Source organism: Delphinapterus leucas, chromosome 2 (assembly GCF_059928025.1).
Source record: "Delphinapterus leucas isolate spDelLeu-1000000601 "Yukka" chromosome 2, BTC_Dleu_Yukka2, whole genome shotgun sequence".
In the NCBI taxonomy this organism is placed as follows: domain Eukaryota; kingdom Metazoa; phylum Chordata; class Mammalia; order Artiodactyla; family Monodontidae; genus Delphinapterus; species Delphinapterus leucas.
In genome coordinates this window covers 34,015,843-34,037,108 of record NC_143130.1, presented here as the reverse complement: position 1 = coordinate 34,037,108, position 21,266 = coordinate 34,015,843, and the positions used below count along the sequence as shown (strand labels likewise).

At 39.3% G+C, this 21,266-nt stretch overlaps 1 protein-coding gene across 12 annotated transcripts in view; it reads right to left on the bottom strand.

Annotated features, from left to right (window-relative positions):
• TJP1 (tight junction protein 1) overlaps positions 1 to 21,266 on the bottom strand; it is a 255,304-nt gene that overhangs the window by 42,956 nt on the left and 191,082 nt on the right. For 9 of the 12 annotated variants that reach the window (XM_022554511.3, XM_022554512.3, XM_089906657.1 and 6 more), the window contains 6 exons: positions 21,116 to 21,240; positions 20,334 to 20,436; positions 10,232 to 10,508; positions 5,832 to 5,935; positions 5,081 to 5,249; positions 4,629 to 4,776 (listed from right to left, as the gene is read on the bottom strand). In XM_022554511.3, coding sequence (XP_022410219.2) covers positions 4,629 to 4,776; positions 5,081 to 5,249; positions 5,832 to 5,935; positions 10,232 to 10,508; positions 20,334 to 20,436; positions 21,116 to 21,240 — 926 coding nt within the window. Of the gene's footprint in view, positions 1 to 4,628; positions 4,777 to 5,080; positions 5,250 to 5,831; positions 5,936 to 10,231; positions 10,509 to 16,718; positions 16,777 to 20,333; positions 20,437 to 21,115; positions 21,241 to 21,266 lie in introns of those variants that run through there. The other 3 variants (XM_089906659.1, XM_089906660.1, XM_089906661.1) reach the window with 3 other exon arrangements.

Here is a 21,266-nt window from a genome sequence, read left to right as displayed (position 1 = left end):
TGAATCTCTCTACCTGACTATCTTTGAGGTGAAAGCAGGGGGGAAAAAAGGATGTAGGACTCCACAGCATGTCTGAAAAAGAAAATGTAATAGTACCTGCACCAAATTAATTACCAACAGTATCACATATAAATCTTGTTTTGAATCAAGCATCTTTCAAATTGGAGGTAATGAAATCTTTTTTACCTAAGACAAAGGACTAAAACCAAAGATCAGGGGAAAAAACCCTGAAATTCACCAGTCAGAAAAAGGTTATACTTCTCTACATTTTGAAACAATAAAAAGAAATGTTCAGCTTATGTATATGGATGTTTCCACAATAACTTTTAGCCTATTGGCAAAGTTCTATGTATGTTCCAGACAGAACTACACAATATCTAACAGAAACGATATATACTAGGGCAAAAGAATATTTACAGCTCTCTAAACTCAAAGAAAACAACTATGGAAGGTGACAGATAAGGTGTGTAAATAAAAAAACTAGATCTTTAATTTAAAAGCCAAGGTTTCTCTAAGGTATTTAAGCAGAAACACCATATGCCCTACATGCATGTGTATGAGGACTCACCTGGCACTCTGAGAACACAAAGGCATGAACCTGCATTCAACCCTGATGATATAGGTGGACTGTATAGTTAAAGGATTTTTGATCCCATTATTTAACTTGATTATTTAACTTGGCTCAATGCTCGGATTTAGGCTAGAAATACGCATTCATAAGAACAAATTTAATCATCATGTATTTGTTACACCATAAGCAGTATCAATACTGACACCACTAACTTCAGAATTCAGTGGAGACATTTCTCTCAAGAGAAACAAACAATGAAACAAGTATTTTAAATTTCTACAGTTTTAATCTCTAGACTGCTTTCAAGTACTTCAGAAGCAATCATTTTTATGAAATAGATATGCTAAATATAAATCAGACTCTTTCCTGTTTGTTAAAATATACAATTCCCTAAAAACCTTAAACAGCTTACTCTCAGATGCACCTTGTCAGTTTATGGAATGACTGAGTATAAGAACTACAAAACACAAACCTTTACAATGCAAATTTTCTACAGTTGAACCTTATCCTAACTAGTCTGAGCTTTTACTGTAATAGAATTTTTTCAACAATGCGACTGCTTATAATTAATCAGTAGCATGAGAGTCACTTTTATTAAAATAGTTTATAGAACAGAACCAAAAACGTAAACATATGTTGCTCCTCTAGGGAGAAAACGCATAAAATGGATCTGTTAAATTAACTGTAAATACTAGGGAGAGTACAATATAACCAAACAGAGGCTTAGAACACACTCTGCAAATCCAGTGCTCTCTAGTCATGCAGGGACTGCAGTGAAATCAGTGAAAGGGTCTTCTCATTGACAGCCCCTGACAATCGCCATGAGGCAGTGCCACCAGCCAAGGACTCTCAGTATGCCCAGCTCCCTCCTAGAGAGGGAGTCTCGGCCCAGAGTGGGCAGTGAAAAAACACCGAATAAAATATACAAAACAAACTTAGCAACAGCATCAAGCTACAACAAAATCACTGTAATAATTCTCTATACATATATTATTTTTCAATTTAAAAACAAAACTATTTTAACATCCTAGACCAGGGAAGGACTGGCAGACTTTTTCTGTAAATGGCTCTGTGGGCCATGCAGTCTCTGCCACAACTTCTTAATTAGGATGAGTTCCAGTAAAACTTTATTTGCAAAACCAGGCAGCAGTCTGGATTTGGCCCACAGGCTGTAGTTTGCCAGCCCATGTTCAAGACAACAGTAAGGGTACACTGCTCATCCAATTATAATGAAGAAACACGCTCATATGTTTTTCTCAGAACTCAGACCATATAACATTTGTTCTCCAAGAAAAGAACATCACACAGAGGAACATAAGTAGGTCATGACAACAATGGAACACAATGGAATGCTTTATAGATTTCTGCTCCCTTAAGTAACCTTCCACTTTTTTCTTTCTCTACACCCATAAGGTCAAACACTTAAGTCAAAAGGCCAAGAGCTTTAATCCTGACTCTAATCTCTTGTCAACTACATAACCCTGGACTTTATCACAACCACTCAGCTTAAGCTGACTTGCCTACAAAATGAGCAAATCTTCTTAGAAATGGTTTAATATGAGCAGATGTGAAAGCACTTTTGGAAACTCTAACTGATGATACTATTACTACTACTACTAATCACCATACTAATGAGAGCAGCCAATATTTGCGCCAGGTGTTCTAATAACTAATTTAACTTTCACAACTTTGTAATGTATGATGCCTTTTTTTTACAGCAAATGAGAAAACTGAAGTGCAGAGAGGTTTCAAGGTTGCAGAAGTAACCAATGGCAGGGTGGGACTTAAACCCAGGAAAACTTGCTTCAAAGCCCAAAGAAATCACTATATTCTATTGCTTCTGACAAAATGAAAGTTACTATTCTCAGCAGATAACTGCAATCTTACAAACATACGAAAATACTCAGAAATCTAGGAAGAGAAAAAGGTGGGGCTAGTGTTTTACACACTAAACTGAAACTTTTCTCACGAGTCTTTTTTGTTTCACTTTTTAAAAAAGAGCATTTAAAGAACATTTGTAAAACAAAGACATCTGTACAAAATCAAATAACAAAAAGAAAATGTCCCATGCGTTTTTTAATACTAGGATTTTACTCTCTTACTGTATCTAAATTGTTTCTCAAAATGCAAGGCACCCTCTATATTAAGACTCCCACAGTTATCTGGATTTTAATATTAACTTTAGGGGGGAAATGAAAATGAAACCTTTAAGCAACTGGTACTACTTTACATCCTGCCTTTTGACAGGCCACTTAATTTTCAGGAATTATATTCTCAGCACAAACATTTGGAAAAGAATCTGAAGACTTTTTGTCTTCTGTACTCAAAGTACTATCTTTTCCTTAGTATATGCTACATGTTCTAACCAGAAGTTCCCAAATCTGGTAATGTATAGAAGAGAATGCTATCAGGAACTTTTAAAAAAGTACTCCCTGCCTCCACCTCAGATGAACTGAGAAGCAGGCCCAGGATTCTGTATTTTTAAAAGATCTCATATAACTGGTGTTACCCATAAAGAATACTTGAGGTTCCCAAGAGAAGTAAAACAACCCAATATAATATGAAGGTAGTTAAAAAAAATTTTAAATCCTCTTCAACTTTTAAAGTTACAGATGTCAAGTGTTTAGGAAATCTAAATGGAAAAAAGTAAGTATCAGGAAGAACTTTCTAAGGTTTAGAATTTGATTACAATAAATACAAATGGCCAAAATTTTGATGAGCATTTCTTTCTTTCTTTTTAAAGGAAAATCATGTCCAAATTGCTTGATGCCAGTTCTAGGTGAAAGAACTGTGTTACAATTACAGCCACTCCCCGCGACTCATCAGGGATGTTAGCTCTGTCACTGTGTACATGTTGCAGCAGCTGTCCTTTTCCAGATAAGGTCTGTGCTGTGTCAGGGAGATTTTTAGAATTAATATGTTAACCTGCAGCAGTTAAAACTAATAATCGACTATAAGTCCATTTTGCATGTGACATACTATAATATTCCTTAAAAAAATTATAACATTAATTATAAAGATCAGGGTTAATACAATTTATATGTCTAAAATCTGAAATTCAGAGAGAATCAGCCTCACAAATATCTAAACTCAGGGGTGCATAACAACTGTTATCTGTATGATTTCTGACAATCTTGAGGACAGCTCTCTCCCAGGGAGGGACTTCTCCCTTGCCTCCTCAGCTTCCTCAGGGAACACTCCCTGTGGTCCACTTCTGGGCGTTCTATCTACATTGTTTCTCTTGGCACTTTTAGTGACTTCTATGGCTTCAGCTAACACCCTCATGCAGTAAGTCCCAAATCACCACCTTGAATCTTAAACTGGTCAGCTCTGGACCTGAAATTTCAAGTGTCTACAGAAGATCTCCATATGGATTGCTGTTAAACCCTAGGTCCACCCCTAGGTGGCCTACAGAGCCCCGGGGAATGTCCAGAATTCTTATGTAAAGTGCTACACGTATGTGTACATGTGCATTTTTCTGGAAAGAAGAGTCATAATTTTCCTCATATTCTCAAATGTATATGTGACCCCAGAGACGATAAACTCAGGTAAGTCATATACTACTAGCATAGCAGACCCTTTGGCATAAATACCAGACAGTGTACTTTAAAGCAAAAAACAAAGTCCAGGTTAATCTCTCCACTAAAGGACTTCTACTGTATACAGTTAACTTGTCCTAGAGCTTGCTAGCATCTTCTAATGCAGTGGGTCAGCAAATTGCAGCGCTGAGAGCCAACTTTTTTAAAATAAAGTTTTATTGGAAAACAGCCATGCCCATTTATTTACATACTGTCTACAGTTAGTTTTGTGCCACAAAGACAGAGCTGAGTAGTGACAAGACTTGGCTCACATGCCTAGAATACTTACTCTTTGGCCTTTTATGAAACAGTTTGACCTCTGTTATTCTAGATAAGAAATACCTAAATTGATGAAGAAACACGAACCTAATTTATGTAATCCAAAGACAACCTATCTTCTAATTTTATTTCTAAGCAAAACCAGAAACATGTATCAAGCACACACATCTGTTTTATCTTAAACAACAGAGCATGATTACCTGCCATTGCTGGGCTGCTGTGGAGACTGTCTAGAATGGTCAGAAGGCTCTGACCGCTGGTCAGGAGATCGTGATCGGCTGTGACGGGGAGGCCGGTCGTGTGATCGACCAGAATGATCTGATGCCAGTGACTGAATTTCTGAAATGTCTGTTAAACAAAAAAGTGCTGTTTATTTTCCCATGAAATGACTACAGTAAAATATAAGGTACTCCAATAATAATGGAAATAAGTTACTAAATATAATTTCATATAAAATGGTTGATTTAAGCATTAACTTAATCAGCTACTATTCGATATTGGTGAGCTGTCAACAGAAAAAGTTTTTTTTGAATTCTTATATTTTGAAGGTGTCTGGCTTATAGAAAATTATCATTTCATTCTAAAATGTCAAATCTTCCCACTTTAAGAAACAGGTCACTTAAAGGGTCTCTGCAAACAGAGCCACACTCACCATCTCTCTCAGAGGCATTAGCAGAGTGGATACTGTCAGAAAGATCAGGGACATTCAGCAGGGTAGCCCGCTCATCTCTCTGAACTACCATCTTTAACTTGCCTTTAGACCTCTCTATCAATGTCTTTGCATCTGTCAATGACATATTTTCCGTCACGGTACCATTTATCTGCAACAGAAAAGAAACTATAGGTTGAAGGTAAATGACAAAAATACAAACGTTAACTTAGTCTGACATGAACAGGAATATCTAGACTACTCCTGGGCTTGCTCTGAGAACCAAAATATTCCCTTTACACTTTTCCTAAACTATCAAAGTACTCCTCCTTACTGAAATAATAAAATCTGTACTACACTGATGCTCTGCCAGAAAAGCCCAAATTAGCATCTTCTACCTCCTCCCCATCACTTTCTATTACTCATGGGCAAACTAACAAAACACATCAATAATATCCGGAGGAGTTATCAAAACCACTTAATGTGGAACAACACACAAATCTATCTACAAAAGTAACTCCTATTAGTGAAAAATATACATTTGGCGCTGCTAATTCTCTAGGATGACTCTATGCCCAAAGAAAAGCGTCAGTGTTGACATGTAATAATAGCCAGTGGCAAACTATCTAGTCCCCCAAATACTGATTTTTAATTCTTTTTGGCAAAATTGCTTCAAGCATGAACAGGAGCTATGTGGTCGCACTAGAACTTGTTTTCTACTGCAGTTCATCAAAATGTAAGAATATGACTATACCTTCAATACAACATCGCCTTCTTGAATATTGCCATCTCTTGCTGCCAAACTATCTTGTGAAATTTCCTTTACAAATATATGGCTGGCCAATCGAAGACCATATTCTGAAATAATATATTTAAATGTCTTTAGTGTAAAATCCCAAGAGTAAAATCCCAAGACTCTTAAATAGAGTTTAAAAGTATGAAACTAATAATCACCGCATAGAGTTTTTAAGTACAATCAGCAATAAGAAATTATTCTTGGCCTCCCTGCAAAGAAGACATTTCCTCTAATCATCAGAAAGTTTTCACTGTCAGTGTGAAAGCAAAGGGAAAGTGCGTGGTTCAAACAAAAGATTGACACATCGTGCTCTCACTGTACTGAAAGAGAGAAAAATCCGAAGAGATTACCATTTCTCTCTGATGGTGTCATGCTGATGCACTAGCTTCTCAGAAGGTTTAAAGAATAAAATTCTGAAAAGGAAAACTCTGGAATCCTTTACGATTTTGTTGATGACTTGAACACCTCTCTGAGAGACATACACAGAGCATCAGTGTGCACCACTCAAACAAGGGCTTAAAACGAGCCAAGCAGATGTGGGGAGGAGTTAAAGATGCCAGTCCTTCCAACAACCCACAAAGTGCCCAAAGTGCCCAGGAGCGTGGCAACATTAATTGCACCTGTGGGTGAGGGAGTGGTCAGAGTTAAAGAAGTTACCAGGAGAGTCCAGAAAACTGTCCAGGGGGCCTGCAAAGCTGTACAATGACTACAACTAACAGTATAATGTTAATAGGAACAGGACTGCCCCGGTTGTGTTAGGGGAAAGAGTAGGACTGAGTCTTACTGGGAAAGAAAAACAAAACAAAAACCAGAAGGGAAACAAAACTGTTTTTAAGATGGGATAAGTTAGCAGACCTGCTACTCAAGCTTTTAAAAGTTACATCAGTTACAGTTCAACTTAAGGCAAATATACAGAGTGTTCACAAGCAGGAATAGAATCAGGGTTAAAAAAAAGAAAATGACCTTCTAGGGGATCTAGGCAGTCAATTATGTGTGCTTTAGAAATGGCGACTATATCTCACAGAAAGAAAGTATTGATTAAAAGACTGTCCTTATTTAAGACTTAAAAATTATAAATGACCAAAATACAGAGATGACTCTAAAATATTCCTTGTATATTAATGTATTCGTTTATTCTAAGTATTTCCTTAGTAAATATTAATTAGGTGGTAGGCACTAGAGATAAAAACCAGCAATTGAGACAGTCCCTGCACTCTGGCAGCTTCCCTAGTCAGTAGGGAAAAAGACGTTACCACAATTACCTGTGTGATGAAGAGTTCGGATGGAGCAATACATGATTCTGTGCCTAGTGGGGGTCAGAGAAGGCCTCCCTGAGAAGCAAATGCTAAAGCTGAAACTCTACCTAAGAAATACTAACACTAAACCTGAGAAATGGACTTCCCTGGTGGCGCAGTGGTTGAGAATCCACCTGCCAATGCAGGGGACACGGGTTCGAGACCTGGTCTGGGAAGATCCCACATGCCGCGGAGCAACTAGGCACGTGAGCCACAACTACTGAGCCTGCGCGTCTGGAGCCTATGCTCCGCAACAAGAGAGGCTGTGATAGTGAGAGGCCCGCGCACCGCGATGAAGAGTGGCCCCTGCTTGCCACAACTAGAGAAAGCCCTCGCACAGAAACGAAGACCCAACACAGCAAAAATAAATAAATAAACAAATGTGGGTTTTTAAAAAAAAAAAAAGAATATAAACCTGAGAAATGAGGTTGGGTGGTGGTGGTGGTGGTGGTGGTGGTGGTGTGTGTGTGTGTGTGTGTGCGCGCGCGTGGGTGTGGGTGTGTGCATGCGTGTGCGCACTGGTAGAGACAGAATGGTTAAAAACAAGTGCACCAGAAGGTATGAAGGAAAGACAAGGCAGGTTTGATGAAGTCATAAGTGTAGGGCAAGAGTCAGACAGAGAAGCAGCCCAGAGGACCCTGTAACCATGTGGAGCAGTCCACAGAATGGACCAGGGAGATCCAGAGACTGGATCATGAGGCTGGGTGAGTCACTTAATTGACAGTGGTGTGGTGCTCCTCACCCGCCGTGCCCCACAACACAAAAAAGGAAAAAGTAACGATGTGTTGATTAACTTGATTGTGGTGATCGTTTCCTAGTGTATACATACCTCAAACCATCACACTGTACACCTTAAATACATATTAATATACAATGTCAATTACACCTCAATAAAGATGGAGGAAAAAAAAAAGATGCTGGTAGCTTGGATGAGGGTGGTGGTGGTGGAGAAAGGAGGAGTAGGACAGTAAAGTGTGGTGTTTAGGAAGTCAGAAGGTGTTAACCGGGCATAGGAAAGCAGGGGAAAAAAGATGTCATGGAAAACTATACCATGCTGCCCCCGGCTGGCTTGAAAGACCGGGTAGACAGGAATATATGCAATGGGATATTGCATAAGAAACATTCCACGAGGGAGATGTGCTGTATCTGAGGGATGCAGACGAACACCTAAGTGTACATGCCTATGAGTCAGCTGGGGCACCAGGGTGCACACACTGGACCTAGGGAAGGAGCTGTGCCATCATGAGCAGCCCACGACACTGAGAGACATGAGATTTCCTAAAGATGTTATATGAAGTAGAAAAGAGATTCTAGAACAGAAATCCACTGAACACTGAAAGGTAGGATGAGGACAAAGAGATTGCCAAGGATACAGAAAAGAAAGAGGGAGGAACCCTTGAAACCCACAGGAGCCAAGAGAAAACATTATTTCAAAAAACAGGGAGTGGTTAATTATTAGAGAAATGCAAATCAAAACTACAATGAGGTATCACCTCACACCAGTTAGAATGGGCATCATCAGAAAATCTGCAAACAACAAATGCTGGAGAGGGTGTGGAGAAAAGGGAACCCTCTTGAACTGTTGGTGGGAATGTAAATTGATACAGCCACTATGGAGAACAGTATGGACGTTCCTTAAAAAACGAAAATAGAATTACAGTATGGCCCAGCAATCCCACTACTGGGCATATACCCAGAGAAAACCATAATTCAAAAAGACACATGCACCCCAATGTTCACTGCAGCACTATTTACAATAGCCAGGTCATGGAAGCAACCTAAATGCCCATCAACGGATGAATGGATAAAGATGTGGTACATATATACAATGGAATATTACTTAGCCATAAAAAGAAATGAAACTGAGTCATTTGTAGAGACGTGGATGGACCTAGAGACTGTCATACAGAGTGAAGTAAGTCAGAAAGAGAAAAACAAATATGGTATATTAACATATATATGTGAAACCTAGAAAAATAGTATAGATGAACCGGTTTGCAGGGCAGAACTGGAGACACAGATGTAGAGAACAAACATATGGACACCAAGGGGGGAAAGTGGGGGGGGTGGGGGTGGGGGTGGGACGGGATGAATGGGGAGACTGGGATTGACATATATACACTAATATGTATAAAATAGATAACTAATAAGAACCTGCTGTATAAAAAATAAATAAAATTCAAAAAAAATAGGGAGTGGTTAACTATGTGAAATGGTACTGAAAAGGCAAGTAAGATAAAGACTAGAAATTTCTACCGGATTTAGTATGACCAGTTCTAGGAGCAGATACCAGAGAGAGAGGGCTGAAGAATGGGTGGTGAACAAGGAGAAACAGCTCTGAACACAGACAGTCTGACTGAGAAGTTGGTATGGATAAGGGCAGAGGGGAGCAATAACCAGGAGACATGTCAGGTTTCAGTAAAGCGGATCAAAGCCAGCCTTCAAATACTCTTACACCTTTTTATCAAAATGATCAGTCACCAACGCTTTCCTGCATGGGAGAGACACGCCCAAGGCAGCAAGAAGCCACAATCAGACTCATTTGTATCAAATGTGATTACCTGAGGGGAGGCAGCTAGGCTTCAGTTTCAAAATTTTTTGACAAACAAGTCCTTTGCTTTTAGAGCAATATCCTGTGGGGGGGTCCTCTCCCTCCGACTCTCCATTTAGAAAAGGCAGCCTGCCCTCCCTCCAAATCCAATGATTTCTACCCAGATGTAGGTACTACTGATCCTGACAGCTAAGTAAAACACTGAATTGCAACTTGGTGATGGCATGACATTTCTTGTATTAGCCTATTCTACTCCCAAGAAGTAATCCAAAATCCAACTACTGGACAATTTATGTGAAGTGCTATCTGCTACAACAAAGTGATTCAAGGAGAGGAAACAGATGACCCCTGAAGCCTGACATCACAGGATTTGATTTAAAGCAACAGGACACAAAAACGAAGATAACAGAAGACAACAAAGCAAAGATATAAAGTGATGGCAAACTTACTTCTCATTAAAATTAGTCTTAAAATTTTCATGTGAAAATGATAAACGAGTTGGTAGAAAATACCTTCGTTTTTCCGAGATTTCACCAGTGTGACTTTGGTGGGTCTGGCAGGTTGACTGGAAGCCACAGATCGCCTATCAGATCGCGGAGACAGACTCCTCTCTCGACTTGCACTTCTATCCCTGGCCCAGCTCTTCTCACTCCTCCTGTTAACCATGCCCCCACGGCCACTTCTCGGGTCGTGTACTTCCTCATCATAACTATCTTCTTCATTCTCAGATACTGGTTCAGGATCAGGACGACTTACTGGTATCTGAACTTTCTTTTTCCTTCGAATGGTCTACAAATAAGAAGGATTACAATATGAGCTGATTTTCATATATGTACTTTCAGTTCTTAAGAGAGGAAGATCACGTTTTTCTGGTCTCATACTCATTATGAATAAGAGATATAATACACAAATATAACAAATTAATAAGGAATACTTTTCTACATTGGTTATCTTTTCTGCTCTCCTGGTAAACAGATCTGGTGAAGAAGCAAATTTGGAATAGAGGGCCTAATAAAGTTCTTAATTCAGAAGATCTTCTATGTGTAATAATTACAAGCTTACAGGAAAACTAATAATTACTGGTGGTTTGAATAAAGGAGGGAGCACTGTACTCTAATACAATCAAATATACTGTAGTTGTTACCAAACCAGAGCAAACTTGCAGGCCCAACTTGATTCCTTAAAAATTTCAGAATCCATGAGTATCAAGGCCCACAACTGTCCTACTGGAACTCTAAGAGAGAAATTTATTGTACTTCCACACTAACACTGAACTTAGTGTTGTGTTGGAGCTAATAACTCCATGATACTCCACCAATACAAACTTTGTTTCTCTCTCTCCAAAACTTGTAATTTATGGTCTATGCATAAATTCCTTCTTCTGGCTTTCTTTACTCAATTGACTCTGATACTGGTTCAATTTTCCCTGTCCACTTATTTCCTTTACTTTCTGTAAGATCAAGATCTATTTGCACTGCCTTCTGACTGAGTGGCCTCTTAATCCCTGGACTGCACTCTGTCTTCTCACACCAGTATACATTTGATCTCATCAGAGATCTGCAAGATCTTCTTGAGTAACACTCCTTGTCTTCTACTTCTGACACCCTGATCTACTGAAACCTCTCCATGTCCATCTTATGTCTGACTCCTCCATGCCCTCCTATTCTCCTAGTCCATCAATTCCCTCCTGGTTTCAACTGCCTTCCTCCCAAGTTTGATGAGTTGTCATGCTTCGATATTTAAATGATTTTCTCTAGCCCCGGGATACCACAGCCCTGTACCTGCTGAGTCAGGACCCAGCCCACCCCAGTAGGCTGGCACCAGCCCCTGGACCCCCAGGGCCCTGCAGCCAGAGACTCCATGACCAGCCTGCCTACGCTGGGCACTAGCCCTGGGACACATAGGACCCTGACCCTGTCCACCAGTAGGCCGATACTAGCTCTGAAACACCTTGGACCCATCAGCCAGCCACTCTGGGATCCAGTCCCACTCACCAGTAGGCTTACAAAGCTTTGGAACACCCCAAACCCTGCAGCCAGTGATGTCTGAAACCAGCCTGCTCACCAGCAAGCCTACACTAGGACCCCTGGCCGCACAACCAGCCACCCAGTTCTACCCACCAGTGGGCCAGCACTAGAGAGAGAGGGCCCAAATCAATAGTATCAGAAATGAAAAAGCAGAAGTTACAACTGACAGCACCGAAATACAAAAGATCACAAGAGATTACTGTGAACAATTATACGCAAATAAAATGGACAACCTAGAAGAAATGGACAAATTCCTAGAAATGTACAACCTCCCAAGACTGAACCAGGAAGAAATAGAAAATATGAACAGACCAATTATCAGTAATGAAACTGAATCAATAATTTAAAAACTCCCAACAAACAGAAGTCCAAGACCATATGGCTTCACAAGTGAATTCTACCAAACATTTACAGAAGAGTTAACATGTATCCTTCTGAAACTCTTCCAAAACATTGCAGAGGAAGGAGTGCTTCTGAACTCATTCTATGAGGCCAGCATCACCCTGAGAGCAAAACCAGACAAAGATATCACACAGAAAAGAAAATTACAGGCCAATATCAATGATAAACATAGATGCAAAATTACTCAACAAAATATTAGCAAACTGAATTCAACAATACATTTAAAGGATCTGTACACCATGATCAAGTGGGATTTATCCCACGGATGTAAGGATGGTTCAATATCCACAAATCGATGTGATATATACCACATTAACAAACTGAGGAAGAAAAATTTTATGATCGTCTCAATAAATGTTGAAAAAGCTTTTAATAAAATTCAACATCTACATATGATTTAAAAAACTCAACAAAGTGCATATAGAGGGAACATACCTCAACATAAAAAAGGTCATATATAAGCCCACAGCTAACATGGTGGGCTCAATGGTATAAAGCTGAGAGCATTTTCTCTAAGATCAGGAACAAGACAAGGATGCCCACTGTCGCTCTTTTATTGAACTTAGTGTTGGAAGTCCTAGCCCCAGCAATCAGACAAGAAAAAGAAAAGGAATCCAAATTGGAAAGGAAGAAGTACAACTGTTACTGTTTGAGGATGACATGATACTCTATAGAAAATCCTAAAGGCATCATGAATAAACTGCTAAGAGCTCATCAATAAATTCGGCAAAGTTGCAGGATACAAAATTAATACAAAGAAATCTGTCGTATTTCTATACACTAACAACGAACTATCAGAAAGAGAAATTAAGAAAACAATCCCATTTACAAATCGCATCAAAAAATAAAATCCCCGGGGGCTTCCCTGGTGGCGCAGTGATTGAGAGCCCGCCTGCCGATGCAGGGCACACAGGTTCACGCTCCAGTCCGGGAAGATCCCACATGCTGCGGAGCGGCTGGGCCCATGAGCCATGGCCGCTGAGCCTGAGCGTCCGGAGCCTGTGCTCCGCAACGGGAGAGGCCACAACAGTGAGAGGCCCACGTACCGCAAAAAATAAATTAATTAATTAATTAATTAAAATCCCTGGGAATAAATCTAACTAAGGAGGTAAAACACCTATACTCGGAAATATAACGACACCAATGCAAGAAACTGAAGACAACGGGAACAGATGTAAAGATATACCAAGTTCATGGACTGGAAAAATTAATATTGCTAAAATGACCATACTATCCAAAGCAGTCTAAATATCCAATGCAATCCCTATCAAAATGCCAATGGCATTTTCCACAGAACTAGAATAAGTAATTCTAAAATTTATATGGAAACACAAAAGACCCCAAATAGCAAAAAACAAACAAACAAAAACAATCTTGAGAATGAAGAACAAAGCTGGAGGCATCATGCACCCAGATTTCAAACTGTACTATACGGTTACAGTCATCAAAACAGCATGGTACTAGCACAAAACCAGACACATAAATCAATGGAACGGAACAGAAGGACCAGAAGATGAATCCACACTTACATGGGCAATTCATCTATGACAAAGGAGGCAAGAATGTACAATGGGGAAAAAACAGCCTCTTCAATAAATTGTGCTGGGAAAACAGGACAATTACATACAGAAGAATCATACTGGACTACTCTCTCATATCATGCACAAAAATAAATTCAAAATGGATACAAGATTTAAATATAAGCCCTGAAACCATAAAACTCCTAGAAGAAAACATAGGCAGTACACTATTTGACATCAGTCTTAAAAATATTTTTTGGATATGCCTCCTCAGGCAAGGGAAACAAAAGCACAAATAAACAGGACTACATTCAACTAAAAAAGCTTTTACACAGTGAAGTTAACTATCAACAAAACAAAAAGGCCGCAGACGCAATGGGAGAAGATATTTGCAAACAATATGACCCACAAGGGATTAATATCCAAAAAATACAAAGAACTTACACAACTCAACGTCAAAAAATAAACAAACAACTCAATTAAAAACTGGGCAGAGGATGTGAATAGACGTTTTTCCAAAGAAGACATACAGATGGCCAATGGGCACATGACAAGATGCTCAATATCACTAATCATCAGTGAAATGCAAATCAAAACCACAAGGAGATATCACCTCCCACCTGTCAGAATGGCAATTATGAAAAAGAAATAACAAGCACTGACAAGGATGTGGAGAAAAGGGAACACTCATGCTCTGTTGGTGGGAATGTAAATTAGTCCAGCCACTACACAAAACAGTATGGAAACTCCTCAAAATATTAAAAATAGAACTACCATATGATCCAGCAAATTCCACTCCTATTCACCCAGAGAAAATAAAAACACTAATTAGAAAAGACATTTATGGGAATCCCCTGGTGGTCCAGTGGTTAGGACTCTGCACTTCCACTGCAGGGGGCATGGGTGCAATCCCTGGTCGGGGAACTAAGATCCTGCATGCCACGAGGCCAAAAAAAAAAAAGGAGGGGAGGGGAGGGAAGAAAGGAAAAGACATTTGCATGTCTCTGTTCATTGCAGCATTATTTATGATATCCAAGATATGGAAGCAAAGCAAGTGCCCATCAACAGATGAACGGATAAAGAAGATTCGATACACACACACACACGAACACTACTCAGCCATGAAAAAGAGTAACATCTTGCCATCTGCAACAACACAGATGGACCTGGAGGGTATTACACTAAGTGAAATAAGTCAGACAGAGAAAGACAACTACTGTATGATTTCACTTATATGTGGGATCTAAACAACAAATGAACGAACATAACAAAACAGAAATGGAGTTACAGATACAGAGAACAGGCGGCTGCCAGAGGGAAAGGAACAGGTGAGACAGATCAAACAAACTTCCAGTTGCAAAATAAATGAGTCATGGGTATGAAACGTACGGTGTAGGAAACACAGTAATTACCTAGTATCTTTGTATGGTGACATATCGTAACTAGATTTATCCTGGTGACCATTTTGAAATGTAGAGAAATATAGAATCACCATGTTGTGTAACAGGAACTAACAGTGTTGTAGGTCAATTATACTTCAAAAACAAACAAATTTATAGAAAAAGAGGTCAGATTTGTAGCTACAGAGGTGACGGGGGCTGGGGGGATTGGATGAGGGCAATCAAAAAGTGCAAATTGGGGCTTCCCTGGTGGCACAGTGGTTGAGAATCCGCCTGCCAAGGCAGGGGACACAGGTTCGATCCCTAGTCCGGGAAGATCCCACATGACGCAGAGCAACTAAGCCCGTGTGCCACAACTACTGAGCCTGCGCTCTAGAGCCCGCGAGCCAAAACTAATGAAGCCAGCGTGCCTAGAGCCTGTGCTCCGCAACAAGTGATGCCACCGCAATGAGAAGCCCACGCACCACAATGAAGAGTAGCCCCCGCAACCAGAGAAAGACCACGCACAGCAACAAAGACCCAATGCAGTCAAAAATAAAATAATTATTTTTTTTTTTAAAGTGCAGACTTCCCTTCATAAGATAAGTAAGTACTAAGGACATAATGTACAACATGGTAAATATAATTAAAGTTGCTAAGAGAGTAAATCCTAAGAGTTCTCATCACAAGGAAAAAATGTTTTTTTCTATTTCTTTAACTTTGTATCTATATGAGATGATGGATGTCATAATTTCATGAAGTCAAATCATCATGCTGCACGCCTTAAACTTACACAGTGCCGTATGTCAACTGTATCTCAGTAAAGCTGGGGGGAAGTTACTTTCTCTTGACCCGTCGGTCCTGTGCCAGGTCAAACCCTGTCCTGTATTATCTTCCCCTTCAGATGGCTGCATCCCCACACCGGCTGGTTAGGTTCTCCTCCATAAATTCATTTTACTTGAAAGAATTCTTTCATTTATTCAGCAATCCTTTCATCTACCTCTTGTTGCCTCAAATTCCATGGAATGTGCTAACACAGGTATCCCGAAACCGTTCTCCGAGATGCCAGTCACTAGGCCTGATTTATAGAGATCAGTGCCACTTCACATCCCCACTCCCACATGCTTTCAGTGTCTCATTTATTTGGTCTTCCTTCCTGGTCTCAGACAATTCGATCCTCTTCCTGCATGAACAACACCCTTTCAGAGGGGCTTATTCTCATCCCTCCCCACCTCCAAGACCTTTCCTCATCAATTACCACCCCCCCAGCCAGGTACCAACAACTATAATCTCTTCCTATTTACCTCCAGTCCGTCCTCTGCCTACTAATCTGCAAACTCATCTTCGATTCCCATCTCGCTACTCATTCCAAGCTATCATCTTTTCTCTTCCTTTTGTGACTCACTTTCTTCAAAGGGTTGCTCCACACTTAATACCGCAGCTTCTTACCACCAAGAGTGATCAGAGAAGGCCTCTCTGAGGACACATCGAAGCTAAAGGTCAACAAGCACCAAGAGGCCAGCATGTGGAAAGGACAGGCAGCCAAGGCCCTGTTATGAATGAAGAAAAGGCTGCCTGCCTTGCTACTCTTGGTGCCTCATGGCTGAGGCCCTTCTCGGGCAACATTTACTGTAAAGCACCCCTCACTGCCTCCCTGAGTCTTACTCTCACCTCTATGTCCATCTCCAACATGTTGTATTAGAAGCAATTCTTTGTGTTAGCACTTCGATCTTCAATCGCTCCCTAGTAAGGTATAAACAAAATAACCAGTTGAGTCCTCAAAGCTTTCCCCGTCACTCCCTTAAGAGAGTGAGCACCACCTGTCTGAAATCTGCACCTGAAGCACCCTCCATCTCAGATGATGTGCATGATGGCTGTGACTGTGTGTACCCATCGAGCCTACTGAAATTCAAGTTCCCTGAGGAGAAGGTCCTGGCCAGGTCATTTTAACGGTACCTGTAATGAAGTATTTGCACGTTGTAAGTGTTTAACTCATTGAAAAATATCCAATCCTGCTATGATTCCCCATTTATATTATGAGTTAAGTACTATAAACCCACTCAGGCTTGGTAATCATACTTGATTTTAACACTGAAAATTGTGAAACAAAAATTTTGGGAAAAAAATGCCTACTTCAAAACAGATCAGCTGAATTAAACATTCAAATATAAAACAAAACAATGAAATTATGTAAGTACTAGAATAAAATATAAGATATATGTTTTTATAACTCTGGTAAGGTAAAGACTTTTGTAAGCATGACACCAAAGGCAGAGCCAATCAAGTGAAAGTCTGACAGATATGACAGGATAAAAATGAAAACATTCCCATGATGATGAAATAAAATGATATAAAAGCAAACCAAAAAAACACTGTATACAACTTACACACACTCACAAAGAAAATGGAAAAACAATATATGCAGTGCATACCACAAAAGGCTAATCATCTTAATACACACAACACTAGTCTGACAGTCATCCACACAAGGACAGGAACAGGCAAAGAAACATAACGGGAAGTATACATACCAGGTGAAGATCAAACCCACTTGTAATTTGAAATACTATGTTTAGTCCATCAGTTTGGCAGAGATGTAAGTGTTGATGAAATTGTACTCTCTCAGTAGCTTATTGGTTTTCTAATGGGCAAATTGGCAATCCATGTATCAAAAGTCATTCATGCCATCTGACTCTAAAAAGCTACTCCTAAGAAGTTATTCTTAAAAAGTAACTGAACAAGTAGATAGAAATACGATGATCTTTATTATTTTTAAAATAATAAAGATTATTTTTAAAATAATCTTATTAAAAATAATTTTAATAAGATTATTTTTAAAATAATCTTAATCTTTAAAAAAATACTTGTGGAAACTGGACATTGAAATGCCCATCAGTGAATGCGTTGAGGAAGTGTGCACACACACTGAAATGCTATGCAGCCATGTGGGTAAATACTAAAGTGTTCAGAGTTTATCTCTAGGAAGGTGTTTTCGCCCATTCGCTTCATAATGCTTTTTTAGTATGTTCAGAATTTTAGTAAAAACTACACATGTTCACTATGTTATAAACAATCTTTTACTATCTTCTCTTCACCTACTGTTAAACAAAATTAAGCATATTTATGGTAGTTATATTATCAAAGGAGTTCTAACATTTTAATTCAACGGAAAAGAAATTTATTGAGCCTAATGCCCAAGGGGTCTTAGTTTATGCAAAGATATAAACTAAGAACCATCAAAATATAACAGCCCAGGGCCGGGGAGGGAAGGAGCTAGCTACTCAGAACTGGGGGGAAAAAAACATATATAGTGACCTGAGGTTCTGGTTATGGCAGGAGATGAGTTAAGGAAGACATCCTACAATGACACTATGGTTTTATTCTCAATGATGAAAACTTAGCGTGTGTTGATGACGTAACCCACTCTCTTCAGACGCAGGAATGAACAGCTACCCTCTGCTGACTGAACATGCTTCCACCCAACCCTCCTACAGCTTCTCCCTGAAGAGCAAACTACTTGCCCAACCTTCCTGAGTTCCACCTTTCCAAATGATGTAGCGAAGCACAGTGAGAGGAAAACTCATCCTTCTTACATGTGCTATTTCAAATACATAACAGGTTTTGGACTGTTTCTTACAAAATCATTTCTCTGGTTAGAAAAGTCTGAAGTGTAGGAGTACAACTTTCTTGGTTGTATTATTGATGTGGGGCATGTGTACTAAACATTTTGCATGGAAAAACACAACAGTTCAATATTCCAAAGAATGAAGCTGGAGCTATGGGTAAAGCTCACAACCTCAGACACAGGGAGAAAAATCCAATTTACCTAAGGTGCTCACCTTGGAATATGCAGCGACTCATCTGAAGAACACTTATTCAATTTATAAAAACCAACAAATATAAAAATTAGCAATTTGCTTCTGTAAATGCTACAATCTCATGTTATAAAAACTGTTTAAAAATTGTACCATCAACTAGCCAGTCTGTACATGAACTGCAATTTAAAACAACAGTAGAGTTCCAAATGTAAAAATACAGTTACAACAAAAAGCTGTGAAAACACATGCACAGTAGAAGATGCCTGTCATCTGGAATGCAGTAACTAAACTCTGGGTCTACTGCCACATGAGAAAACTCACTTAACCAGCAAGGACACTGGTGCGGAGATGAGCCATACGGCACAGCAGCCTACACAAGGTGAGAGGGCCTCCAACTGTGGGTATACAGTCTCAGGAAATACCCCTTCTGGCTCTCACCATAGCTCCCAGAGGTCAAAACACCATGCAGGCCTCCTCACTCCACCCCTCTCCTTTCTGTTGGGTCCACTGTGGCTCTGACTGTCTGCTGCAAAGTAGAAAGGTTCTCAGTGGACAAGGCAGGACAAACCATGTAGCCGCCAGCCTCTTCCTCCTACTCTACACACCTGAGCTAACGCTTCAAGCAGTACCTTAATTAGGCCTTTCAGAGTCTAGATAAGGCAGAAACAGGGGCAGCAAAGTGGTTAACGTGCTCCTCTATGCATTGATACATATATATATATATATATTTTGGCCTCATGGCATGTGGGATCCTAGTTCCCCGACCAGGGATCGAACCTGTGATCCCTGCAGTGGAAGCACAGAGTACTAATCGCTGGACCGCCAGGGAAGTCCCTATGTAGATATAATTTTACGTAGGACTTTTAACGTTAAATCCATTCTCTGCTACATGTGCCTAGTTTTAAATGAAACAGAAGAGTCTAGCAATACACTAAAAAACATATGAACCCTGAACAACTCTATAAAACAAAAAACCGAAAAAAAACAAAACACACAGAACAACCAAAAAAATAAACCCTTACCACTCTCTCTTTCCTCAAACTATATCACAGTAACAAAGTAGCAACAATATATGTGTTCAAGGGACAACATAAAATTTGTCCACTGAACAAAACCTATAACAGAAAATACTTTAAACTGACTATACGCCAAGATTCAGTCTAATTTAAGTATTTTTTTAAAGAGGAAGCATTAAGCCATAAAGAGGTAACCATTCAACCAGGAGCTCCTTCCTTTCTTTTTCAATCAAAAAAAAAATCCTGGTATCTGAGCTTTGAGAAAATACACACCAGTGACAAAACATACCACCGGTATTAGAAGAAAGAAACATTCTTACTTGTAAACAACTAACTTTAGAACTACTGTTCCAGATTTTATTTTCTTAAATGGGAAGAATGAATTCAAACACCAAAAACATACCCACAGTAAAGTTGGTATCTTTATAAAATTAAAGGTAAAAAACACTTACAATTTTTGCATTTTTTCCACTTTTCCTTAGTTGCTGAACAGCAAAAGCATGTTCAACATTATCCATTGAAACGCCATTAACCATCGCGACTCGGTCATTTTCCCTAAGGAAAAAAAGTGACCAAAATAATAACATGTTAGATGAAACCATACAAATAAGTTTATAAAGATATTTTTAAGATAGGATCTTTAAAAAAGATATTCTAATTATGGGCTAATTAACCTGTCTTCAGATCAATGATAAAATAATGTCCAGCTATTTAATTTCAAATCCCCCACAAAAAATGTTTAGCACTTGTAACTAACCACAGGTCATTAATTTTTTAACTATTAACACAATGTTTCCCAAAAGGACTGAACAGGTACCACAATACACAAAATGACTTCTGGTGGTACAGTTACAGGCATTCAATGATACTAAGTCATAAGGCTGGAAAAAGTTATTCCTTCTTTAAAGATAAAGTCTTTCTCCTTCCAATTTTCTTTCAGTCCTCTACTCATACTCTCATTTTTTTGCTAATGTATCTTTTGCCTCTCTTTTATCTTGCTAATCTTCTTGTTGAACAAAAACACTAAGACTCAGGGTGAGAGGCTCCTGAAGGCTAGATTCTACCCCAAACTGATTAACAAGTTTTCTTTTCACTATCTTTATTTTTTACAGTGACCTTCTATTTAAGTTAAGTGATACTAGCTTTCCATATATGACAGAGATAAGCGTAAATGTATATTAATTTAGAAAAATCACTAGCATGGCCAATGGCTGAGGGTAGGAAACATGCTTACTGCAGCTGCCCTTCTGCGGGTCCTCCTTTAAGCACATCTGAAATCACTATCGAGGTTTCCCCACTCTGGAAATGAGGGTTATCTCTTCCACCAGATATTGCAATTCCAAATCCAAATCCAGGAGCCTAAAGTAACAATTATAGTAAAATGT